This window comes from Leptinotarsa decemlineata, unplaced genomic scaffold (genome assembly GCF_025532065.1).
Source record: "Leptinotarsa decemlineata unplaced genomic scaffold, Ldec_3_MD MMD2_tig00004067_RagTag_RagTag, whole genome shotgun sequence".
Lineage (NCBI taxonomy): Eukaryota > Metazoa > Arthropoda > Insecta > Coleoptera > Chrysomelidae > Leptinotarsa > Leptinotarsa decemlineata.
This window is the reverse complement of record NW_027412602.1, coordinates 2,076,984-2,104,804: the sequence shown is the minus strand read 5'-3', so window position 1 is coordinate 2,104,804 and position 27,821 is coordinate 2,076,984. Positions and strand designations below refer to the sequence as shown.

Here is a 27,821-nt window from a genome sequence, read left to right as displayed (position 1 = left end):
GATTACACCAATGATCACAAGGAACGATCGAAACTCATCTATTCCAAAATAAACTCGGATCTAATAAAGCAAAAGGAAAAGATAGTAGAACGAGAAAATAAAAAACGCGATGATCCCATTGTATTCAAAACCAAACAAAAAGTTTACGTGAAAAAACATATCAGGCAGAAGGATGCAAATAAATTTCAAAAACCAACTCAAATCAAAACGGTCGATCATACAATGAAAACAGTTTCTACAGAAAAACAACAAAAAATTCACACGGACAATTTAAAACGCCCCCTCAAAAAATACTCATCTCCCATTAAAAATTGATTAATTTTTCAGATTATCTGGAACTCTCGGACTCCAGGAAGATATATCTAAACAAAACCTAAAGAACAATCCAGGACTTGTTCCTCTCAAACTTGGAACAGCCAAAGTCGAAACGCACGTATATTCACTTATTCATTATTATGATTTAAATCCAATAATCATGGAGGTAAATAAACTGAAATTCCATTCAAAAAATGTGAGGACACTTGTAGGCGGTCACAAAGACTACTCATGGGACACATCTAACTATTTAAAAATATTAGAATTTTCGGAAAAGGAGGTGACTGATAGGCTCAACAATATTTTACCACATCCACTTAGAACAAAGCGCGGTCTTATAAACGGAATTCGATCCATTTTCAAGTCGATCACAGGAAATTTAGATTCCAACGATGGTGAAAAATATGACCGTCTGATCAAAGAATTACAAGATAATCAAAATAATCTAGTAATGAATATCAAGAAGCAAAACTCAATCTCAATCTCATTAATGGATCAGTTCAATAGTACAGTTCAACAAGTGAAACATAAAAAGGCTTTTGGAATCAAAAATTAATCAAATAGCAAAAATTGTTGAAAATCAAACGTATAAAGAAAACTCTATGTTTATCAAAGACATCTTGAATCAGATAATCAATACATTTGAAATCATAAATTCAATTTTGCAAGATGTTGAAAACTCAATACAATTTTCCAGACTGAACATTCTTCATCCTAGTATTATAAAAACAAAAGATTTGTTCAAAGAACTGCAAAAATTGAATAAAATTGTTGAGAAAGACCAACTACCAATTGAAATAAGTTTCGAGAATACTTTGCTTTATGAAAAAATTATTAGCCTCAAAAGCTATATGTCAAATTTCAGAATAACCTATATCTTGCATATTCCAATTACCCATCCATCAAATTTCGATTACTATCACCTGTTTTCTATTCCGATATTAACTAAGGGTCAGTGTAAGGCTGTTATACATCAAAACAAATATTTGTCAAAAAACGAAAAATTGTGTGCATTCTTGAGCGATCCTTGTTTGGAGATCTCCCATCGAACCTATATCTGCCCATCCACCAAACATCAGAGAGCTGACAGAAGACAATCCATGCGAAATCCAGCTACTTAATGTCCAGAACACCTCCACTTGTAAACAGACTGTCATACATTTATCGAGACCAGCCATTAGACAACTAGACAACTCAAACAAATGGGTTGTCCTCCTACCGGCTCAACAAACTACCAAACTCAAGTGCCAGAACCAGAACGAAATCGAGAACCTACTACCTGGAGTTATCTATTCGACATTCAAATTGGATGCCAGTTATCCTGTAGCAACCAAATCATAACCAACGATCACCAAGTTGCCAATAGTGAACCAATCATCTTACCAGACTTGGCCGAAGGGAAGCCAGAGCCACCCAAATCAATAGGGATCCAACTTGATGACCTAAACCTGGACGAACTTCATTCAATAAAAACAGCAATAATGGAAAACGAACCGATTATATCTTTCAAAGATGTAGCACATATCCCAAGTTTTTGGACGATGTTCATCTACTTGGTCCTAGTATCAATTTGTTTGTACCTAGTGCACAAGAAGATTGGCTTCAGAGGGTGCAAAACCAATGGACCATCCGAACCAAGTCAAGATATCGAGATGTCTAGGGTTCAACCCTCCTACGTTGAATCTTCAGGGGGAGGAATTATATCGCCCGTTCCCATGTGAACCGCTGACCATGCTGAAGCAGAATCTCGCGATTCTGGGAAACTGATGTGCAAGCATTCTTATCTTCATGGGAAGAATACTTTTGTAATTCAGTTATAATTTTGCTCTCATACTGTTAACATTAATTTTTGTTAATAAAATTAATTTTTAAAAAAGGACTTTGACATCCGAAAGTTATATTTGGCGCAGTCGGTAGGATACTCGAAATTGAACGTATCGAACGTGCAGTTTTCGTTTCAACGATTTATCGGGTATCGAACTTGTTGTTTTGTCTTGTGGAGGTGTTTGTGAAGGAGTGGCTCTTCAAAACTCAAGAAACCCAATCCATCGTGGACCTTCAGCTACCCTCAACAGGCAGATCATCGGGGAGTGGAACAGAATCGTCCAGTCTCGCAAGGAAGTCTTTCTGGAAATCAAAAATCGAGGAACCAGTCATCTACCTTATAAAGGATGCTCAAAGTTCTTACAATTTTAATGTAAGTCGTAATTTTTAAATTCTTCTAATTCTAATTCTTCTAGTAGTTCAAATATAATAATTGCTAATCAATTCAACTCAGAATACCTTAGGTGTGTGCCTGAATTCGACGGCAACCCTAACGATTTAAATAGATATCTAGCAGTTTGTGATTCAATAATTAATACTTTTTATAATGTGGCTGAGCCGACAAGCTTTCAGAATGTTTATTTGCTGAACTGTCTCATTTCAAAATTATCAGGCAATGCTAAAGTAGTAGCCAATATACAGAATGTTTCAAATTGGAGAGAACTCAAAGATACATTAACCAGAAACTTTGCCGATCAAAGGGATGAAACTTGCCTAAACAGAGACATGGTTATGCTTAGGCAATCCCCTAATGAAAAGCCTCAACAGTTCTATGATAGGTGTTTAAATATATTGAACCTATTGTGCAATTATATCGACGTTCACGAAAACACAAGAATCTAAAAGGTGTAAAAGAGATTTATATAGCAATTTGGCATTGAAAACCTTCTTTCTGGGTTCAAGGAACCCTTGGGTACTACAATACGTTGTATGCAACCCAAATCTCTCAGTGAAGCATTGCAGTTTGTTTTACAGGAAGACAATGTACATTACTTTCAAAATTTCTCAAATAAGAATACATTTAGACCAAACTTTCAACCTTCTAGAACACCAATTCAGATCAGACAGCCAAATTCTTCTCCTGTCAATAATTATAGTACACCAAATAACTTTTTCAGACAGCAAAATCAATTTCCTTCACAACCAATACCAATTCAGCCACGAGCACCAAGCCAACCCCAAAAAGTCTTTACCAACGCGCAAGTTTTTAGACAACCATTTCAAAACAGAAATGTTTTCAGGCCCAATCAAAATCAGAACTTCACAAAACCTACACCCATGAGTGTATCTACCAGAAATACATATCAAACAAATAAACCAGTACCAATGAATTTTTCGACAAGAAACGCCCCTAATTATCGATCAGGTCCCTCAAACTCATTTCAAAACCAATCCCAAAGAAATTTTATATCAGAGGAATTATTTAATACGGTAGTTAGTGACACTCAAAATGAACCAAATTATAGCGAACACGAATATTACGCTGAAGAAGATTATAACGAACATTATGACGAATTTCTATACTGCGAAAATGAAAATCAGGAAAGTAACTTTGACAATTCCGAGGAAAGAATACTTTTGTAATTCAGTTATAATTTTGCTCTCATACTGTTAACATCAATTTTTGTTAATAAAATTAATTTTTAAAAAAGGACTTTGACATCCGAAAGTTAGGTATATTTCGTAGATCACTATCCCACTTCTGACTTGTAGTAGAATAATAAGAATCAACAGTAAACAGATTAATATGTTTTATTTGAAATATGCCGCAACCACAACCAATATATATTAAACTTATTCTCTGCGATCGACCATACAACACACTGTCATCGTCCATAGATATTATCTATGGACGATGACACTGTCCCATTCCACTCGTCGCCTGCCACGCCTGCTAGCCTTTTTTTCCGTTATCAGTTCGTACTCGCGCTCAGCTACTTTTTATCCTTTGATATCCATTAAGCGCCCCATACACTGTCAGTTCAACTGAAGATAATTATAAGGCCGTAGATCGGCATTGCCCACACATTTATCAGTTGATCTGAAGATAATGGACTGCAGTTCGCCCGGACTGAAGGTGTGTGGTTGCCGGGCAGGCGGGGATAGGATGAGAGATTCGCGACAGGCAGCGACCTGTCCGAAAATGATCTCATGCAGCCCCCACCACACACTGTCAGTTAGCCTGCAGGCAAGCGATCTGTTGTCACCGTTTCCATCAGTTTTGCGTGAGATAATTTTCGTGAGATCATTCACCAGCCGAGATTGGACTGACGGGGAAAGATGGACGGGAAACCTCCTTTCATTTCCGCATTTATTGAATTATATCGGGCCTACCCCTGTTTATGGAAAGTCAAGGACGATTCCTACGCAAATAAAAGATCGCGGGATGAGGCGTACGGAGAGTTGTTGAAGTTGTATCAAAAAACTGTGCCGTCAGCCACCGTTGACACAGTGAAAAGAAAAATTAATAACTTGAGATGTGCGTTCCGTAAAGAGTTGAAGAAAGTAAAACAGCAAAAGTCGGGCTCATCGGGAGATGACGCGTATACCCCGTCACTGTGGTATTTCGACTTGCTATTGTTTACAGCCGACCATGAAGAAACTAGAGCGACGATTGGGAGTGAGGAATCACAACTCGTAAGTTACTATTTTTATTCTATTCTAATTTATTCTTTAATTCATATCAAATACAGACAACACTAGAAACAAATTTTCACAGTATAATATTTCACCCTCTCACCCTAATTGGTGACAAATTTGTTTTGCCAGGAAACTGCACCTTCTCCAACAAAATAGTTCTTGTAATTATCACGATTCTCCTTTGCTTTTTCACACGAAACTTGTGTATTATATCCCTGTCGTAGACCCACCATCTGATCTTCATCCCTATCCCCTCGAATAACTTCCCCACTATCAATATCTTCTACATCGAGTGAATTTGATGGCATGTACAACGGTTTTGCTTCCTTCCTCAGAAAATTATGAAGAGCACACGCTGCTAGCACAATGAAATCTATTTTTTCTGGTTTCAAGTTGATTTCTGTGTGAAATATCCGGAAACGACTTGACAGAATGCCGAAAGTATTTTCCACTATTCTGCGAGCTCTGCTCAAACGGTAGTTGAATATGCGCTGGTCATAAGTCAATTGTCTTTGTGGATATGGTTTAAGTACGTTTTCATGCAAAGCAAAAGCGTCGTCAGCTACAAATACAAAATTGAGGTTTGCCTTGTTGGCACTGTTCGGTGGCAAATTGAGACTTTTGTTTAGTAACTTCGTATAAAAACCGGTACCTTCAATTACACCTCCATCAGAGACTCTGCCGTTACAGCCAACGTTGACGTATATGAACTGATAGTCTGCGTTAACGATTGCCATCAAAACTATACTGCAAAACCCCTTGTAATTATAAAAATATGAGCCACTGTTTGGAGGTTTCTTGATTCTGATATGCTTCCCATCAATGGCCCCTCCACAATTAGGAAAGTTCCATCTGTTTTCGAAATCTTTCCCTGTCTGTCGCCATTCGTCTTCAGAGTTTGGTAACTGAAACAAATAATAAATATAAAACAAGGTGTATTATATGTTAATTAATATTTCATGTTATATGTTATTTATGTGATATTATATGTTATTCAGCTTTCAAAGTTTCTATTCAATTTATGTTCCAGGAGAGTCAGGATGAAACCTCAAACCATACGTCATCACAACTGGTATCGCCCCCTGCTAGCCTCAGTTGGTCTGACAGTATTTCATCAGGCCTATCAACTTCATCCGGAAATACAAAAAAATCGGGCAATCAGAAAAAAAGAAAAGATGCTATCGACGCAGCTTTGAAAGCTTTGAAGGAGGACGATGAGTTCGATGGCATTGGGCTCAACGTCGCATGCAAATTACGCCGTATGGATGGAGATCAAAAACCGTATGCTGAAATGTTGATCAACAAAGTGTTGATGCATGGTGTGAAGGGAAGGCTTCAAGAGGAAACTGATTTCCTGGGTCTCAAGTTCGTACAGCCGCAAACACCAGTTCGTCGAGTAGAAACACAGATTTCCTGCTCCTTTGGAAAACCTCTTCCAGACTACTAACAACTTCAATCCGAGAACTGGAGGGGGAAGTACCACAAAAGAATACTTGGTATCTGCTGATGCTGACTCTGATAACCAGTTGTCTGAATTGTTATTGTTGAAGTAGTTGTCTGAAAATAGTTGTCCTTAAAAGCGCATTAGGTTTCCGTTATTAAAATACTTATTAAAATAGGTTATTAAAATACTTCCTTTATCATTTGAAATACTCATCTGATTTTTTTTCTCAATAATTTCCAATACACAATTACATATCTGCTTACATAATTTTTAAATGTAATGGAGCAAAATAAAACATAATAAGATGAATGAAGTTTTTTTTTAATTCAATCTTACCTTCAAATAAGAATCCTTTAGCACCAGGTAAAGTTGTTTGCAGGTCTCGGGTATGATTTTCCCGAGTGCTTGAGGTGAAATTCGCGTGGGAAACTTCAGATCTTCGAAACTTTGACCCGTTGCCAAAAATCTCAGAGTTGCAGTCAACCTTTCTTCGGCAGTGATAGCCTGGCGCAAATGAGTGTCCATTTTTCTGATTTTCAATGCAACCAAATTTAGAAGTTTTTGGAAATTTTCTTCACTCATCCTCAGATAATTCACCAGATCTTCGTGGTGAGACAGCCTCAGTTCACGGGGCAACGACATGTGAGAGCTAGCCTCTCTATCTCGCAGCCAACTTTTTACCCAGACCCTTTTTTCTTGGGATTCCACAAGAACTGACAAAACAAACGCACAACGTTTCCGACGGAGTATGGTGATAAACTGGGGATCTCCTGCAGTCCTGTTTCTTGGCCGCGACAGTCCGCATGCAGTCCTGATTCATTGACCGACAGTCCGCCTGCAGGTACCGGACTGTAGTGTGTGCTATCTTCAGGCTATCATCTGCAGTTCAGTATGGCCGCCTGCAGACGGTTGACTGCTAGTGTATGGAAGTCGGCGATATTGGTCTTACGATCGTCTGTTGAGGCGACGGCCTGCAGGGAATCGCATAGTGTATGTAGTCTCTTAGTGTAACAGGCAACTCTCCCAGAGTGTAGAAACACGGAGTCGATCTCCTAACATGAAGCACATTAGTCATAGATATTACGTAAGTATAAGATCAAATCAATTTGCAGTGCCGTCGGAGAGAGTGTAAAAAATGAAAACTTACATTTTTTGACACTTAAATTAAATGATTGGAACGAGAAAATAACTTTTTAAAAAGAATTTATTTTACAAACTAGAGACGACTGTCTCTTACGAGAGCTACAAACAGAATGATAATTAATATAATGTTAACTGGATGCTAACTGCATGTCGAGATAAGGGATTCCTGGAATATCTCTTACTCAGCTGAATCTCCGTGTGAATGGCCGTGTCGTGGGAACTATGACCACATAACTCCTCCCTCCTTAGGCCGAAAAAATAATGGAATTATTTTGGCGGCTTGGAACCATATCTTCGTCATTGGTATTTTCTTCTTTTTGGGGTGTTTTGAAGCAACAACATCCCAGTATACGGGTTTTAATCCAATTTTTCTTAAAAGCTGCCAATATCAGGACAATTATTGTAATAGTAACTCCTGTTCCTATTTTCACGTTGTTGGTGAAAATCTTGTTTCTCACTTCAATTTGGCAATTTTTCGGGATCTTGACTAGGGTGGGCGCTTTTATTTCCAAATATTGATCGGTTTTACACTTGGAAAATATTCTTTCGCTCTGTATCGGAATTACCAGGATTTCTTCTTGAGTGATTTGTTCGATAATCGACTCTGCCACATTGATTGGAAGAGGCTGACAATTATCGGCGACTTTGACTTCGATCAGGTGGGATGTGCATTGGTCTTCGGAAAAGTAATCTTCTGGACAATAATACGTTTTCTCTAATACTGGGCATGGACTGTCTTCGAACTGGATATTGTGGTTTGCTCGTGCCAAATATGGGTATTTTGAGATAAAAATACTGTGATTTTGGATGATAGGATAAAGGTGGAAAAATGTAAGAACTTCGTTTCCGACAATAGGAACGTGTATTGCGAAAATTATTCTGCCATTCGAAAAAGTTACTTGTGCACCGAAAAATTGATAATATGTCAACATACTTTCAAATTTCGGGATTTTTGAATCAGAATAGATGTTGCTTAAATGATTTATTATTTCTTTCAGTTCAGAACTAGGTATTATTGAATTGTGTAAGGTGTTTAACTTTGCAAATGTGATAGCATCTTCTAGATTATCGATAAAAGTAATCATATTTTGGCAGTCAAGGGTTATTTGTGAAACAATTCCTTGAAAACTACTGTAATTCGTCAGGTCGCCAATGGTTTTTTGAACTGCAACTTGAAATGTTTTTAGACTGTTTTCTAATTTTTCTTGATTTGAATTCAAAATTTGGATAGTTTTATTATAGTGATTGATTAATTTTTTGGAGAGAGAGATTTGCATGTTTACCTCATTAATCATATTTTCTTGGTTACGTTCTAATATAGCGATACTTTCGTCGTATCGTTTACCATCATCAGCATCAAGAGTACCGAATAACCAATTTTCGATTTTTCCAATAACATTTATCATACCTCTTTTAATACGGATATGGGGTTGGAGGTTTTCTAATTTCTTTTTTGTCATTTCAATAAGATACTCGGTTCTGACTAGCAGGCTGTATGCTAATCCATGATAGGAAATTGGGTTATTAATTGTTCCCTTATCAAATTTATTTTTGATTATTTGGAAGTAGTCGTCTAGTTTGTTTAATTGTTTTATAATAGAGCTAAGTTCTATGTAATATAAAAATGTATGTTTGCTGTATATAATTCTTGCATTTCCCAGCTTTATGGGAAGGATGGGGTTGTTTATTGGGGTTATTTGAATATCGTCACTTTGGACTCGGAGCACGTGAAGTAGAAGGTATAGCGTTATCAACACGTGTATCTTCATGTTCTTTTACTCCCTGTAAAAAAGTTTTTTTGAAATTTTTGGTTTTCTGGCTATTGTTTTGTGGTAGGTGCCTTTATTTGTTTTGAGTTTTATATCGATCTCTTCAATAATTTCAGTTTTCTTAAATTTCGGTCGATCTTTATTTCGCGCCTTTGTTCTAATATACGCAACTTGTTGATTTGCAAACTCTGGGGGTTCATTTCGTGGGGTATTTCTGTTTTCAATGACTTTTTCTTTAGTAATTTGGTTGGAACTTTGAATAGATTGATACAGTTTTTTGACATTTTCTTTGTGTTTTTGAACGTAATCGGAAACAATTATACGATCATTTAAATCAAATGGGTCTGTGTTATTAATATGACCTTTAATTACTTCGAAAGGTGTAAATTTGGTAACACTATGTATTGAATTATTATAGCCAAGGACAGCTCTTTTCATCAGCTGTTCAGGTGTGAACGATTTTCCTTCTTCCTTTAAGCATCGATAATGCTCAATCAGTGTTGAATGAAATCTTTCAACTGGTGAATTAGAATTACTGTTTTTTGAAGTTGTGTAATGCAACTCAATGTTATAAATTTTACAAAAGTTTTCTAGATCTTTATTTTTGAATTCGGTGCCTGAATCAGCGGTTATTTTGAATGGTAAACCGTGATGGGTAATAAAATTGAGTAGATTTTCGACTACTAAAACTCCGGTTAAGGATTTTAATGGATATGCCTGACCGTATCGTGAAAATGTGTCGATAATTGTTGAAAAAGTTTCGTTTGAAATTTTGAATGTATCTATGTGAACATGCTCAAAAGGCTTGGAAGTTGTAGGTGTTAGGTTGAATTTAATTACAGGAGGATTCCGATCGTATTTATTTTTCTGACATGTTTCGCAATTATTAATATAATTTTGTATGTCTTCTGCCATTTTTGGCCAATAAAATCGTGAACTGAGGGATGTCCTCATTTCATTTATGCCTCTATGGCATGTTTTCTTAACGTGATAACATTTAAGTTTCTCTTTCTGTTCTTTCGATGTTTCTACATCCTCTAAGAATGTTGGACAATGAACAATTTTGAATGAAGAATTCTTGAGTAAATTTTGGATTGTTGTATTGAACATTTGTGAGACTGCTGGATTTTTAAAATGGAAGGCAAATGTTTGTTTTGGATCGATATATTCTTTAATAAGTTTAACAATATTCTCGCTCAGGTTTTTAGAGGGTATGGTAATATAAGATCGCAAATTCTCGAATACCTTTTCTATTCTACATTTAAGTTTTTCTATGTCACCAATAGCTACAATTATTTGATTTTTATATGTATTAACTGGTCTTTCTGAAATGGGAATTTGAAAGACAGGGTCTTCGAGAGAAGTGTGAACGGTTTGTGAATCCGATGTTTTTTCGATTTCGTTTAATTTTGGGGGAACAATTTGAATATCAGATAATATGTTAATTTGTTTTTTCGGTTCTTGCGGTTCCAGGACTTCATTGAGAACGTCGTTGTCTAAGACTGGAATATTATCGTTATTCAAATAGATGTCGATAAGTTCGTTTATGTCTCCAGGATTATTTTGAACTGAAAGTGTTTCGATAGCATTGAAGTCATTTGTATGAGGATTTCTGGAAAGAGCATCCGCTGCTTGGTTGCATTTTCCTTTCTTATATTTTACAACATAGTCGAATTCCTCTAATTTCAAACGCCATCGCACAAGTCTTGAATTAGGTTCCTTTAGTGAGAAAAGCCACTGAAGGGGTTTGTGGTCTGAATAAATTGTGAACTTTCTGCCGAAAAGGTATGGTCTGAAATATTTGCAGCTCCATACAATCGAAAGAAGTTCTTTTTCGATAGTTGAGTAATTAATTTCAGGTGGGTCAAGTGTTCGAGAAGCGTAACAAATTGGGTGTCCATTTTGTGACAAAATGGCGCCAAGGGCGTAATTTGAAGCATCAGTTGTGACTTCAAAGGGTTTTTCAAAATCGGGGTATGCGAGAACCGGTTCTGAAGTCAATACCGATTTACAAGTATTGAAACATTCGATAAATTCTTTAGTGTGTTCAACTTTTGCGTTCTTTTTAAGACAACTTGTGAGAGGTTTTGTTAGTTTTGCGAAGTTGTTTATAAATTTTCGATAGTATCCCAATAGTCCTAGGAATGACTTTATTTCTCGTTGTGTTTTTGGGATTGGAAAATTTTGAACAGCTCTGATTTTCTTTGGGTTTGGTTTTATGCCTTCAGGCGTAATAACATGACCCAAAAATTCTACCTCTTTTCTGAGAAACTCCGATTTATCTAGTTGGATCTTCAATTGTGCCTCTCGTAATTTAGAGAAGACCAATTTCAAGTTTTGGATGTGTTCTTGGAGTCCAGTGCTGAAAATAATTATGTCGTCCATGTAAATCATGCATACCTTATTTTGTAGGTCTTTCAGAACCTCGTCTAATACGCGCTGAAGACTTGATGGGCCGTTCTTAAGGCCATACGGAAGTCTCAAGTACTCATAGTGTCCGTGTTCTACATTAAAAGCCGTTTTTTGGATTGAATTTTCGGCCATCTCGATTTGATGAAAACTGCTTGCCAAATCGAGGGTGCTAAAGTACTGAGCTCGTCCCAGTTTATCTAAAATGTCGTTTATGTTTGGGAGTGGGTAACGATCACTAATGGTTTTATCATTAAGTTTTCGATAATCGACTACCACTCGCCATTTTGGCTTCCCGGAAGCGTCCATCTTTTTTGGAACTATCCAGACGGGGAAGACCAGGGACTACAGCTTGGTCGTATTATATTTTTTTCAAGCATGTCTTTTATTTGACGCTGAACTTCGCTCTTATGAACGTATGGATACCTGTATGGTCTGGTATGTATGGGTATTTCGTCTGTGGTCTTGATTTCGTGTTTGACCTTGGAGGTGAATGTTAATTTATCTCCAGGTTTCAAAAATATGTCTGAAAATTCTTTATAGAGTTTCAGTATAGCATTTGTTTCTTCCTTGTTCATGTGGTCTGTACGTATCAAATCAGCGATATTAATTTCGGTTGCCAGTTTAGGTGAGTCCGTCACTGTATTTTCGAAAGTTTCGTAAGAATACATTTCGAAAGTAGAGGATTGATAGCTCTCTACAGGAAGCGGTTGTATCAATTTCACTGATATTGTTCTATCGGTGGGGTTTTGTACTTCCATAAGGGCGTAACCATTTTTTGAAGTTGTTAATATTTGCGGGATGAAAAGATCATTAAGTGTTCCCTCAAGGGTAAGAATTTTACCTTCAGGAACTGTGACAGGCAGATATTTAAGTACTCTTTCTTGTGGGTTGACAGAGAAAGAAAAACTCGTATCTGTAGACTGTCTGAACTTGAAAGGAATTTCAACATGATTTCCTATCAGTCTCTTATTCACAAGGTCTATATTCAGATGCATATTTATCAAGTCTGATAATCCTAAAACTCCGTCAAAGTAATCGTGGAAATCAAATAAAATAAAAGTAATTTCATAGTTTGTGTTGAACTCTGGAAAAGCAGGTATCGAGGCTTGGTACCTTACTTTCTGACTTCCTAAAGCCGTTTTGATAATAGTATTTGAATGATAAATTTTGTTTGGGAATAATTTTTCAATAATAGATGGTTTAATAATCGATCTTGAACTTCCAGTATCGATTAGTAGTTTAATAATTTTATTTTTGTGACTAACTTCGACATAAGGTAATGCATTGTTACAAAATGCATTGATTTCGGCTAAGTATGATCTTCGAATTGGGTTGTTAAATGAAAATTTCCAGTTTCATCACAATCTATGTCGCTTGAGTATTCATTCTGAAAATTTGGTTCGTTTTCTAAATAAACAGCATTTTCTGAAGAGTATGCTTCTTCACTAAGGTTGGGATTATCATAAAATTGTTGATCAGTGTCATTATATTGGGGAAATTCATCGTATTCGTTAGAAAATAATTCCTCAGATATAAAATTGGGTTTTTGACTTGGGGTAAACATTTTTTGAGGGTTTCGGTAATTATTAGGGTTCCTAAAAGTGCTGTTTTGTTGGGAAAAAGGTCTTTGAGACATTTTTGTTGAGTTTCTTGATGTAGTTGACATGGGTTCCGGTTTCGGTAATTGATTAGGTGGAATATTTTTTGGTTTAAAAATATTCTGAGGAGATCCGAAAACTTCTCGGTTTGTAGGGTATCTTTGCGGTGGTAATTGTCTAGGTTGGATATTAATTGGTTGGCTAGGCCAATTAGGTCTAGTTGAGAATTGTGGATTGAAAAAATGTTGTTCATTTTTTGAAAAATAATTTGGGTTAGAGAAATTTTCGTTTTGAAAATTTTGTCTTTGAGGTTGTATGAATCTAGGGCCATTTTGGTTGACGTTTGGCATGATGGATTGTCTGCCGAAAGTATTGAACTTTGGTTTATAATCGTTTAACGAACCATACATTTTTTCAAAATTTTCGAACTCGTTTACGTATGCCATGGCGTCTTCCAGTGAGGCTGGCTTTTTGAGATGCATATTATTTCTCAAAATACCAGGACAACCAGCAATGAAAGTACTGAGGGCTACTTTATCATAGTGAGTTGTTTGGTAAAGTTTTTCTTCTGGAGTTAAGTCTGGGTTGTTACTGCCTCTTTGAACTACATTACTTTTGATTAATTGAATTCTACTACCGAAAGTCATTAGGTCTTCTCCTCTATGGGGTCGACTTCTAGTTAATTCTTGAACTAAACAGTCCAAATCTCTCCTATCCGAAAAACATTGTTTCAGAGCAGATTTTAAGGCGTCCCAAGTATTAAGTTCGGTTCTGTTACCAACCATATACTCGGCTTTACCTGTCAATTTTTCTTGAATACATTCAAGAACGTGTTCATTAAGTGAAGCATCATTAAACACATTGTACGCGTTAACTATAGCATCGCATCTACTGATAAATTTGTTCAATGTATTGCTATCACCATCAAAAGTTTTTAAATTGTTTATTCTAGATTTGAAAAGGTTCCAATTTATTTGAGTTGCTTGGGGCGGAACTGGTGGAACCATTGTGGGTTGAAAAGTATTATCAAAATTTTCAGTATTATTTGCTGAACTTTCTTGAAATGATAAACTATTCAATCGTGATGAAATATCTTCAATTTCTTTCATAAATAAATAATTGTTTTTCTCAATAAATAGTTTCTTAAAATTACTCGTCTCGAATAGACAACAATTTGTTCGCAATGAACGATACTATATATCTTCGCCGAAGTCCTTATACAGAGGGTTCGTGAAGGCAAGAAGGAAATATTTGGCACTTACTTGTAAGTTCCAGTTCCTTCTCCGTTGATTCCTTGCAGCTTCCCTGGGGCTCTGTCGTCTCCTTGTCCGCTCGTTCTGGGTGGTCCTCGAAGGATTCTTGTTGAATTTGTGCTGAAGGGGTTGAAACTCCACGACGCAAAAAGTTCGTTTTCACGCTGCACAAATCCTACCGACTGCGCCAATTAAATGATTGGAACGAGAAAATAACTTTTTAAAAAGAATTTATTTTACAAACTAGAGACGACTGTCTCTTACGAGAGCTACAAACAGAATGATAATTAATATAATGTTAACTGGATGCTAACTGCATGTCGAGATAAGGGATTCCTGGAATATCTCTTACTCAGCTGAATCTCCGTGTGAATGGCCGTGTCGTGGGAACTATGACCACATAACTCTTATATCTTCGTTAATAGTAGATTATCGTTAATGAATTTCTCACTGTAATGTATCACATTATCCATAGATGTCATGTACAAGATCAAATCAATTTGCAGTGCCGTCGGAGGGGGTGTAAAAAATTGAAAATGAAATTTTTTGATTTATTTTTGCTTATATCTCCATTAATAGTGGATGATCGTTGATGAATTTTTCACTGTAAAGTAGCACATTATTCTCATAGATGACAATTACAAGGTCAAATCAATTTGCAGTGCAGTGCCGTCGGAGAGGGTGAAAATTCAATTTATTCCAAAATCTGTCAACACTTTAACTTGAAAAACATGGAGAAAAACCGTAGAAACATTTTCTATTTTGTACGTCTTAACAGTGACAAAATTGGGGTGAAATATATACCAGAAGAGAATGTGTCAGCATTTAGTGATAATGAAACTTTCTGTAATACTTTATCTAAAAATAAATTGCATTCCAACCGGATAATATCAAAGAAAACATTTCTTCTCCTCAACCATCGAACACAAACATTTCATTTCAAAATTCAACAAAATCAAATAACGAATCTTATTCTGTTTCTCGTCCATGTGAAACTTCAATTAGTACTTTTTTCGAAAATAAACAGGAAATTAGTTCTGATTTCTGTGAAAAGGTGATTAAAACTCATGGAATAATGCCAAAAGGTTCTGAAAATGTGAAAGATATTAATTATAAAACTCTAACTTACAAAAACTGTACTTTTAAAGAGGGTGTTTTTTTTAACCCAGACAGAATTTTCTGTAATATGTAAAGATAAAAAATTAATTCAGGAAAAATATCCATTAGTTATCAATAAACATATTGTTTCAGTTAATAACACTTGTAAATTGTATTGCAAACACATCAGTATTAAAAAAAAAGTGATTCAATTAAAATATATGCAAATTGTGCACATAATTTCTGTAAAAAAATTATCCAACTATCCAACACATTTAAAACACTATCCATCCACCATTTAAAAAATGTATCAACTCAATTAAGAGGAATCAACCGAAAATTAATAAAAAGAGACTTGAATGTTAAGGCTTTGGAACAGCCTCAAAATGATGTATTACGTTTTAATTATAAATCTTTGGAAAATGTAACTTGGATGAAGTCAAATCAGATGCCGTTTATAGGAAGGCACGTTGTGAAGCTTTTGCCAAAAATGATAGGCATGATGATGATTTCCTTGATATGATTGAAATGCAAAGTGATCACCCCAATTATATTCAGTCTACAGGTATTCCATTTCATGTTTTTATATGTAGTACTGAACAATTAGCTCTGCTTTTTCTTCATGAAGTTACAGTTCTGCATCTTGATGCTACTGGAAGCATAGTACGTCGTCCTGATAACAGTGGCAAAAAAGTGTATTATTATGCAGAGGTTATTCAAATAAGGGAATCAGACAGGCTCTGCCCTGTAGTGGAAATGGTTTTATGTGAACATGGTGGTGGCATGGCTTTTGAAGTTCAGGTCGTTTTGTGTAATTCACAATAAATGGCCAGCATTTAAAAAAGTTGTAACTGATTCAGTTTTGCTCTTTTAAATGCTGCTTGTACCTATTTCTTTCAATAACCTTGATTTAAAGGAATACATAAATATGACTTTTCATTGTGTAAAAGATAAGATTGCGTTTCCGTCTAATAAAATTCAGTTACATATATGTTGTTTCCATATATTTAAATTGATGGCTCGTGATGTTGATATCCATTATAAAGATAACATAGTACGGAAACATATGAAGGAAATCATAGCCTCTGCATATAATATTAATGATTGGGAAATGTTTTGTGCTTGGTTTAAAAACTTCTATATCTTAACCCATTGTAATGCAAAAGAGTTCTATATTAAAAAACGCCTTCCAAAATTTATTAAAAATATCTTGTTCGAATGCTCTGAGTGATAGTAACATTAAACTTGTTGATTATTCAATTGATGAAATAAAACTTTTCGAAGACACTCTGTTTTGCCAATATTCAAAACAACTTGTAGTCAAAAGCTCTTTTAATGATAATTTAGATAATATCACTTGTATTAATGAATACAGAAATTTAAAATTTTTTGATCATTTTTTCAGAGCTTACATTCCGTTTACCCCTCTTTGGAGTGGTATTCTTTTGAATAATAAAGAAAGGCTACGTAATGCTGCAGTTGGAAGATGGTTCGGTATTGTGAAAAATACTCTTGCTAAGGGAGTTATGAAGCAAAAATGTAGTAGAATAATCAGAAAAATTAGAAAATATGTAATGTTTACTTTCAAAGAATGTCATTTTCGTATTCCCAAAACAAAATGTTGCAGACTTCAATAAAGGACTTGCTTCCCAAGAATTCTGGCAAAAAAAAGAAAAGTTGCTTCAAAATAACTTTTTAGGAACATCATTCAAACAGGCACTTGAAAATTCTCAATCACAACAGTCACGAAATTTCAATGCAGGTTTATGCATGTATTGTAAAAAGGGACAGTTGGAATTCCAGGCTGATTGGGTACAATACGACAAATGTGATGGTTGGGTGCATATAGTACCTATGTATCGAAGACCATCAGACATCTTTGAATGATGATTTTTTTTGTAAATTTTGTACCAAAATTTTAGTAGACACGTCTTCAAATATGGATATGGGGTATGAAAACTTATGCTCTGAATATTTTGATGAGAATTATAGAAAATATTTTCAAGAATTAATCAGTACCAGAGATCAGATACTTTCTAAATTGTGGTTTAAAGAAAGGGACATTCGAATTACTGCATCTATTTTTGGAAATATTTGTCTAAGCAAAAGTGATGATAGCTTGATAAATATATTTAAGCGCATTTCCAATCCAATAAATATTGAATCTCATGTAGCAATCAGTGATGGCATTAAATTTGAGAAGAAAGCAATTAGTGAATATGAGGCATTAACTGGCAGTAAGTGTGATTTTTCTGGTTTATTAATTCATAAAGAATATCAGTTCATTGCTGGATCTCCAGATGGGTTAATAGGTAATGATGGTTTGGTTGAGGTTAAATGTCCTTATTCATGTAGAAATTTGAATCCCAATGAGCATGCTTTCTTGGTAAAATAACCTTTTGTGATAAACGTTCTGGACTTCTTTTAAAAAATCACAAATATCAGTATCAGATTCAAGGGCTTCTTGAGATAATTGACAGGTGTTGGTGTGATTTGGTAATTTGGACATTTAAGGGTATTAAAGTAGAACAAATATATAGAAATAAACATTTTTGGAGTAATATGTTTCCTAAATTGAACAGTATTTTAAATTTTATTATGCTTCCGGTTCTCTCAGGAGCAGTAGTCACTCCTAGATTTATTAAATGGAAACCTGTAAATGAAGTGAATATATTATCGAATGGGCTAGTTTCTGCTTCAGAATATTATAAAAGCATTGGAAGACATTACTATATTTCGTATTTTCCTAATTTCATTTGTCAAGTGAAAGAAATTACAAATGAAGATTTTTAATTATCTGGGAAAGCTTGGCTTACAAATTTTATTGTAGATATTTGCCTGAACATATTTAATGATCCTGAAAAAACATTTCAAATTGTAACCTGCATGCTGGCTACCAGAATATTCTTGTTTGCCAATGGAGAGAAACATCATTCAATTACTGAATTCTAAATTGAAATTTTTTTTATAGTATTTCCAATTATTCAAAATTATTCAGATTACCCAGATAATTCAAGTTCTCATTATTTTTGTTTAGCGCTTGTGGATATTGAAAATAAAAAAAATCATTTTCTTGAATCCCTACGGAAGTAGTAAAATTGAAATTTATAAATATTTGAATTCATTTTTGAAGTATTTAAAATATTATAATGAAGTCAATGGAACAAATTTGGATACTGACAAGTAAGTGGTCAATCGAAATTAAAGAACTCGATAAACAAGTAGGGGTTTTTATTATATATTTTTTCACTGTGAATGGGGAAAATTTAAATAATAATATTAATATAACACATTATAGGAATAGTTTAAAAGAAGTTATAATTAGGTCTTCCCATGATATGAGAGACAAATGTTTGTTTTGCGGAAATGAAGTGTCACAATTATCTTTTGAAGTAACATGCAGCGGTTGTCAGAGAATAAGTCATGCGAAATGTATCGATATTTATGAATAATATTCAAGGAAAGACAGTCTTTGATACAAACTTGGTATTTGTCCTTTATGTTCAGCATATTGAGTTGCCATTATTTATTTTCTTTATGTGAATTATGTTTATTTTTGAATAATGTTTATTTTATTCATTATCGAGTTTGAACATATTAAGCTATGTTCATTTCGAAGAATGTTGATATTATTTAAGATTTTAAGAAAAATGAGATATATATTAAGATATGTTCATTTCGAAGAATGTTGATTTTATTTGAGATTTTAAGAATATTAAGTTATATTCATTTTTGAATACGTTTATTTTTTATTAGAGTTTATATTTGTTGAGTTTTTGATATTTATTTTGTTTATTTTTGAAGTTTTGGGTAGTGCTGTAGTTATTTTTTCCTACAGCTGAAATAATACAAGTGATACCAGATCTCAGTTATTTCTTGACTTTTTACTTGCTAAAGATTTGCAGACGATTTATCAAATTCATCAAAAACTGACATTCAATAACCGACACTTCCATTTTTCATATCTATCTCTCTGTCTCTTAGAGAACGAAATAAGCTATATAAATGAGCTATTACTTATTTTTTTTCAATATAGAAATTTTTGAATCGGGATCGGAGCTACAAGGCGTTTTCTGAAAGAAATGACTACCCATAGCAACTATGTTTCATTTTTCCCAAAAATACTTTCTCTTCTACATCCTGCTTTTTCCATCCCTGCAAGAGATACCCCTACACCTCCTCGTGGTTCTTGCTGGGCAACGTCCACTTTCAATGTAGAAAATCATTCCATTGAAAGTTGACGGCATAGTAGGGGGCATTGAAACCTTTCAAAATAAATATGTCCAAAAAAATAAGTTTTTATTTTTTACACTTTTCCCGACGGCACTGCAAATTGATTTGAATTTGTACATGACATCTATGAATAATGTTCTACATTACAGTGAAAAATTCATCAACGATCATCCACTATCAACTGAGATATAAGCAAAAATATGTACAAAATTTTATTTTTTACACCTCCGACGGCACTGCAAATTGATTTGATCTTGTAATTGTCATCTATGAATAATGTGCTACATTACAGTGAAAATTCATCAACGATCTTCCACTATTAACGGAGATATAAACAAAAATATGTAAAAAGTTTTATTTTTTATTTTTTACACCCTCTCCGACGGCACTGCAAATTGTTTTGATCTTGTACGTTTTATCTATGAATAATGTGCTACATTACAGTGAAAAATTCATTAACGATCATCCACTATTAAGTGAGATATAAGCAAAAATATGTAAAAAAATGTAAGTTTTTATTTTTTACACCCTCGCCGACGGCACTGCAAATTGATTTGATCTTGTGTGTGATATATATGAATAATGTGCTACATTACAGTGAAAAATTCATCAATGATCATCCACTATTAACGGAGATATAAGCAAACATATGTCAAAAAATTTCATATTTTTATTTTTTACACCTTCTCCGACGGCACGGCACTGCAAATTGATTTGACCTTGTAATTGTCATCTATGAATAATGTGCTACATTACAGTGAAAATTTCATCAACGATTATCCACTATTAATGGAGATATAAGAAAAAATATGTCAAAAAATTTCATTTTTAATTTTTACACCCCCTCCGACGGCACTGCAAATTTATTTGATCTTGTACATGACATTTATGAATAATATGCTACATTACAGTGAGAAATTCATTAACGATCATCCACTATTAACAGAGATATAAGCAAAAATATGTCAAAAAATTTAAGTTTTAATTTCTTACACCCTCTCCAACGGCATTGCAAATTGATTTGATCTTGTAAGTGATATCTATGTATAATGTGCTACATTACAGTGGAATATTCATCAACGATCATCCACTATTAACTGAGATATAAGCAAGAATATGTAAAAAAAATTACATTTTTATTTTTTACACGTTCTCCGACGGCACTGCAAATTGATTTGATCTTGTAATTGGCATCTATGAATAATGTGCTACATTACAGTGAAAAATTCATCAACGATCATCCACTATTACCGGAGATATAAGAAAAAATATGTCAAAAATATCAGTTTTTATTTTTTTCCACTTTCATACGCTGCAAAATTTTTTCAAGAAATTAAAAGATAAGACATTGATAAATTAGGAATCCTTCGTTTCTATTACATTCAGGGCATCCTTAACATCTCCTCAAACTATTATTTCCATAATATGTTACAATTTGGGGCATACAAAAGGCTAGGAATTATGTGAAACTTGGCAACAGTGGACGGATCTTCTCCTCTATCCCGATGTCGATGGTGTCTACACGTCAAAAAGCGTGGCTAGAAAAGCATGGATAACTTCACATAAACTCGAGACAGAATCTATAGGAGGAGCAAGGTATTTTTTGCTGTTAAAAGATGATTTCTCAAACTATAGAATAATACATTTCTTGAAAAACAAGTCAGAAACAAAACAAAAAATTGAGTTTTTTGAAATTTATTGGATAAATTTTCGTTTTGAGGACACCCGGCGATTTTGAAAAAATGTTTGCGTGTACTTACGTATTTTGATGCGTAGATTACGAATCCGAAAGAAAAAAGCGGTGCTATCCCTTATTCACAAAGTTACGGCCCTTCAAAGTTCTGAAAAGGACAACTTTTCAGCCTTCTTTTTCACAAAACAAATAGTAAAAATAGAACAAATTATTCGACTGTTTGTAAATTAAATAAATCAATCTATGGACTCAGAAAATCTCCAAAATATTGGAATAATAAATTCGATATTTTGATTAAAAAGGAAGGCTTTTGTAAAGTGTCAAAATGATTTTTGTCTCTATTGTAAAGTCTCAAACAAAAGTAAATTGTTTATTCAATTGTATGTAGATGATATACGAATTATTTGTACTGATGATTCTGATGTCAACAAGTTAAAAATTGTTCTAAAGAATAATTTTTCTATGAAGGATTTAGGATTTGTTTCTAGTTATTTAGGTATAAATGTCAAACAGAATTTAGAACAGGGTTATATTGAACTTGATCAATCTGATTACTTAAAACAAGTTTTGGAAAAATATAATAGTAGCGAATGTAATCCTATAAGTATCCCTATGAACCAAAATTTTAATTTTGCTCTGTTGAAGAATGAAACTTCAAAAAATTTAAATGAACAGTGTAGAAAAATAATAGGAAGTCTTCTTTATGCAGTGCCAGGTACTAGACCAGATTTCTGTGAAAGTGTAAATGTACTCAGTAGATTTCAGGATAAGGTAAATGATTGTTTGTATAAAGCTTTCAAAAGAGTTCTCCGTTATGTAAAGGAAACATTGAATCTAAAATTAATTCTTAAGCCTGATAGTAATTCTGATATTCTCGTTGGATATGTTGATTCCGATTGGGTTGGAGATATTGTTGACAGAAAGTCAACTACTGGTTATGTTTTCAAATTTTTTGATTGTACAATATGTTGAACTAGTAAGAAACAGCATACAGAATCAATTTCTTCTACCGAATCGGAATATGTTGCCCTGACAGTAGCTATTAGTGAGGCATGCTAGTTAAGGAAAATTTTAATGGATTTTCACTTGTTCTCACCTCCATAAAGTTAGCAAGGCTACTTGCAGTAAAATTATTGAAATCTACTTTTTTAATTGTCGAACAATTGTCGAGAATTTGTCGTGAAAGAAAAATAATTGCCGTGCATCTCCTTTTTTTATAAGGGGTAGTCCTGCTAACTTGATATAAATAAGTAGCACAGCACCTGTAGTAAAATTGTTAATTCAACTGAATTATTAAAACTTTCATTACTAGTAGTTGTCGAATAATTGTCGTAACCCAATCCATATCAAAAAATTATCTGAATCGTATTTTTTTGGAAAATATTGCGTTTTTCGTGTCATACCTTGTACTATATGGATATTTTGAACCATATGGCAACACCGCAACAGGCATATTTGATTTCTTCATAAATTTTTTAAAAGGATCGCCAGTGAAAAGTGTGAATAGGTTGCCACTATTGACCAATTGTATCTCTTTGGACAATCGTTTATAAATGAAGATCAATCAAAAACAAAAGTATTGTTCAATTGTCGAAACAGCAGAATTGATATATATCGTATGTAGGTATATTAAAGAAGAATTATGAATTTCTCCCAGCAGGCAAAGTGATCTGTTTTTCTGTTAATTTTTTTTTACAAAAGACAACTTATTGATCAATTGTCGTATCTTTTTCGACAATTGTTTATGAATGAAAAACAATTGTCGCTCTTCAACTTTTTTCTCAATAGGTGGCTCTGCTAACTTGATATAAAGTTAGTAGGGTCAGCCCAGTACAGGTCTCAAAAATACTCAAATATCGAAAGTTTTGCTATTAATATTTGTCGAGTAATTGTCGCAACTAACTTGATGTCAAAAAATAATAAAAAATGTATTTTTCTCACATTATATTTCCACATAACTCCATATCAAGAAACAATAAATTACATATACATCTACAATAACAAACGATGAGGTAAATAAAACAAATGTAGCTACCCAACAAGGATTGTTTTGATACAATACGTTAATTCATTCTTTTAATTCAAAAGATGAGTATGAGGTTTTATGTATTTGATGGGCAAAAGATCTATTGAGTCTACTATTGAGAATACTTTCAATGCTTGTCATGAACACCAATATCTGTTTTCAAAAATAAGTAGGTATAGGGCATTTAATCGTTGTGAAACTCTGGAAAGGCTGTCTGTCTACACCTCAACTTCGGGAAAATCAATGACTAAAATAACACTAATTATAGAAGAAACGACAATATTTTTAACGTATTCTAAAAACACTTTATTGTGTGATTTTCACTACAGTTTTACAAAAACGCAACACGTGTTTCGCCATACAATGGCTTCCTCGACAATATTTTTATCGGCTTGCCATAAATGATAGAATTATTTTTAAAGCTAAGGGGGACAATTATTAATATAAACCAACAAAATAATCTAGGTGAATAAATTAATAAAATTTAAATAATAATTCAGTTGACCTTTTTGCTCTATATTTTACAACACATGAGAACTTCTGGATAATACATTCTTGAAAATATTTTTTTTATCGTTATGGACAACTGCTAACTATAGATTAGACTTTTAGGGATTTCTATTGGAGAGGATGTGATAACTGCATATCAAGTTAGCAGATCCACCTATTCAAAAAAAAAAGTTGAAGAGCGACAATTGTTTTTCCTTCATAAACAATTGTCGAAAGAGATACGACAGTTGATCAATAAGTTGTCTTTTGTAAAAAAAATAATTAACAGAAAAACAGATCACTTTGCTTGCTGGGAGAAATTCATAATTCTTCTTTAATATACCTACATACGATATATCAATTCTGCTGTTTCGACAATTGAACAATACTTTTGTTTTTGATTGATCTTCATTTATAAACGATTGTCGAAAGAGATGCAATTGGTAAATAGGTTGCTAATTGCAAAAAATATTCGACAGGATTATAGGATTACAAAAATAGATGAAACAAAAACATTTATCGATATAATTTCCACGTAGATACATTACAAATTTATTTTAGCACTTTTCAGTGGCGATCCTTTTGTAAACTATATGAAGAAATCAAATACGCTTGTTGCGGTGTTGCCATATGGTTTAAAATATCCATATAGCACAAGGCATGACACGAAAAATTATATATTTTCCAAAAAAATACGTTTCAGGAAATTTTTTTGATATGGATTGGGTTACGACAATCATTCGACAAATACTAGTAATGATAGTTTCAATATTTCAGTTATATTAAAAATTTTACTACAGGTGCTGTACTAACTTTATATCAAGTTAGCAGGGCCCTTATAAAAAAAAGAGGTGCGCGACAATAATTATTTTTCTTTCACGACAAATTCTCGACAATTATTCGACAATTAAAAAAGTATATTTCAATAATTTTACTGCAAATTGCCTTGCTAACTTTATGGAGGTCTTGTTCTTTATAAATAATCCAATACCAATATTTGAAGATAATCAGTCGGCTATAAAAATTGCTAATAATCCTGAAAATAAGAGAAGATTGAAACATATTGATATTAAATATTACTTTATTAAAGAGAAAATTGAAACAGGCTTGATTGAAGTATTGCATGTAAAAACTGAAGAACAATTAGCTGGTGTGTTTACTAAACCTTTACCAAAGAATAAATTTTTAAAGTTTGTAAAATTATTAGGTTTAGTAAATGACCATATATATGTATATATTTAAATTGTTTCATTGAGGGGGGTGTTGGTGACAATGAAGCAATTTAAGGTTGGTAGTGTGACTTTCTCACTCTATCAAATGTCATCCATGTATAAGTTTAATCAAATTGTAAAAGTTCATGTAGAGCATTGTGCTAATGATTAGCATAATATAATTTTGGAAAATACTGATCCAAGTTTTATTCCAGCTATCATTCACTTAAACCTTAAACATTTAACAATAATACGAGAAAAAGTTTTTTTCCAAGTCTGTTACGGCCATCCAAAGGAATCTGAAAGCAGTTTTATGAATGTTTTCAGATGCTCTTTCCAACTGTATTTTTAGTTCAGTGGCAGCGGACCTCGATATGGAAATTTCATAGTGACAGAAAAAGTTTTAATTGTTTTCCAAGTCTGTTACGGCCAGCCAAAAAGATCTAAAGGCAGTTTCATGAATGTTTTCAGATGTTCTTTCTTACGGTATTTTTCGTTCAGTGGCAGCGGACCTCTATATGGAAAAAGTTTTTTATTTTTTTCCATGTCTGCTACGGCCATCCAAAGAGATCTAAATGCAGTTTCATGAATGTTTTCAGATTATCTTTCTCATGGTATTTTTGTTCAGTAGCAGCGGATCTCTATATGGAAATTTCATAGTACGAGAAAAAGTTTTAATTTTTTCCCAAGTTTCCTACGGCCATCCAAAGAAATCGAAAGGTAATTTCACTCAATCCTCTATGAGAATTTCATATTCAAGAATTTCTGACAATTCAAATGGATTTTGCTACTTGTGCCTTTTTTTTCTGTTAATTTTGGTCAAACAAATTGTTTAGTCACTGAACGTTTTTTAAGCGGTGTATGAAATAGGGACGCAGATTCACCACTGAGATTTGTTTTGATCTCAAACTTTGCGTAAAAGTACGAATAAAAAAAATCAATTGCAAAATGAATAAGTTAACTCACCTTGTTTGATGTAGTATGGCAGAAGGATGTATGGTAGGAGTGGAAGTTCCTTATTAGACAAGGAAAAATCGCACATGTAACTTTGTGGGTTCGCACCACGACGACGAAGGTTTTCGTCTCTCTGCTCCTCTCCTTGAATATATTTCGGAACGACAAATTCGAGGAAAACAAAAAAAGAGGACAGGATCGGCATGAGTAGATTTGAATAGTAGGAATAAGTAGTAGGATTTCATCAAAGTAAGGTTCTTGAAAAACAACAATTTAAATTATTTGCCCGCATAAATTGTAAATGCACCCTAAACCATATTTACAAGTGTGAAACAAAAATAATGAAAGAAAAAAAAAAAAGGAATAAAAATTTAATGTTTGGTAATGAACCATTTCCCACCCCCCTGAAAATACTTAGCGTATTTTCAGAAGTAGTAATCGTAATCAGGAAGAGGACATAATTTAACTAAAGGTCTTTTAATAAGACCTTTTGTAGTTTTTACAATAGCAACACGAGGGACCCCGTCAGTACCTAAAGTTAATTCAGTTACTCGGCCCATTATCATTTTTAATAGCAACCATGGTTCCTGGAGTAATAGTTTCAAGTGGTTTAGTCCATTTATATCTTTGTTGTAGAGTATGTAAGTATTCAAGGCGCCATCGTTTCCAGAAGTCACGATGAAGTCTTTGTAATAATTGCCATCTATTTAAACGATTGATCGTCAAATGAGATACATTAGGATCCGGTAAAGCTGAAAGAGGCTCTAATGTAAGAAAATGAGCAGGTGTAAGCACTGCCAGATCATTAGGGTCTGTACTAATAGAACACAATGGTCTGGAATTCATCACTGACTCTATCTGAATGATTACGGTGTTGAATTCCTCATATGTGAGAATTTGATTGCCAACGATACGTTTGAGATGAGTTTTGAAAGATTTGATGTTAGCCTCCCAAATTCCGCCCATATGAGGAGAATAAGGGGGATTGAAATGCCATGAGATGGACTCAGATCTAGCGGATTTTGCAAATATCTGACGTAAATATGACTCACTTCCTATAAAATTAGAACCACAATCTGAGTATATGTTCAAGCAGGTGCCTCTTCGGGCAATAAACCTACGTAAAGCAGCCAGAAAGGCCTCGGAGGGCATATCTGATACAAGTTCAAGATGAACAGCTTTAGTCGCACAACAAATGAATAAACAGACATAGGATTTTAGTATTTTGGCTCCTCGCAAACGAGAGGCTCTTATAGAAAAGGGACCACAGAAATCAATTCCAACATTGGAAAATGTCTTGGCTTGACAAATTCTGAATTTGGGCAAATTACCCATTGGAGGCTGTAAAGGTTTGGGTTGAGTTTTCCAACAAATGTAACATTTACTCAGTACCTTTCGAATAACCTTTTTTGCAGAAATTATCCAAAAATTTTGTGACAAGAAAAAATGAGTGGATTGTATGCCACAATGTAAATAATTAATATGAACCTCATTTATTAGCAAGTTGGTGAATTTAGAATTATTTGGCAGAAGAAAGGGGTATTTTTTATCATAGGAAGCGGCGGAATGAGAAATCCTTCCACCCACACGTAGCAAGCAAAGGCTTGCTACGTGTCAATAAACGGACTCAATGACCTAATAGATTTGCAAAGTGGGACACCATTCCTTATTGAACCTATCTCTTTAACAAAGCATATAGACTGAATATGTCGAATTAAG

At 33.9% G+C, this 27,821-nt stretch overlaps 1 protein-coding gene and 1 long non-coding RNA gene across 2 annotated transcripts in view; both read left to right on the top strand.

The window, feature by feature from the left end:
• The first annotated feature begins 4,419 nt into the window (after positions 1-4,419).
• LOC141483765 (uncharacterized) lies at positions 4,420-6,563 on the top strand. The gene is made up of 2 exons (XM_074178586.1): positions 4,420-4,776; positions 5,810-6,563. Exons 1-2 carry the CDS (start codon positions 4,420-4,422, stop codon positions 6,224-6,226), a joined length of 774 nt encoding a protein of 257 aa, XP_074034687.1. The 3' UTR covers positions 6,227-6,563.
• Positions 6,564-7,225: 662 nt separating this feature from the next.
• LOC111507550 (uncharacterized) overlaps positions 7,226-27,821 on the top strand; it is a 27,428-nt gene continuing 6,832 nt past the window's right edge. The window contains exon 1 of the long non-coding RNA XR_012466279.1: positions 7,226-7,307. This is a non-coding gene — a long non-coding RNA (uncharacterized lncRNA). The remainder of the gene's footprint in view (positions 7,308-27,821) is intronic.

Bases quoted from the DNA above. Each gene is read 5' to 3' on its own strand.
- LOC141483765 (XM_074178586.1), top strand. From the start codon at position 4,420: ATGGACGGGAAACCTCCTTTCATTTCCGCATTTATTGAATTATATCGG. The intron at 4,777-5,809 runs GTAAGTTACTAT...TTTATGTTCCAG, and splicing joins GGAGTGAGGAATCACAACTC to GAGAGTCAGGATGAAACCTC.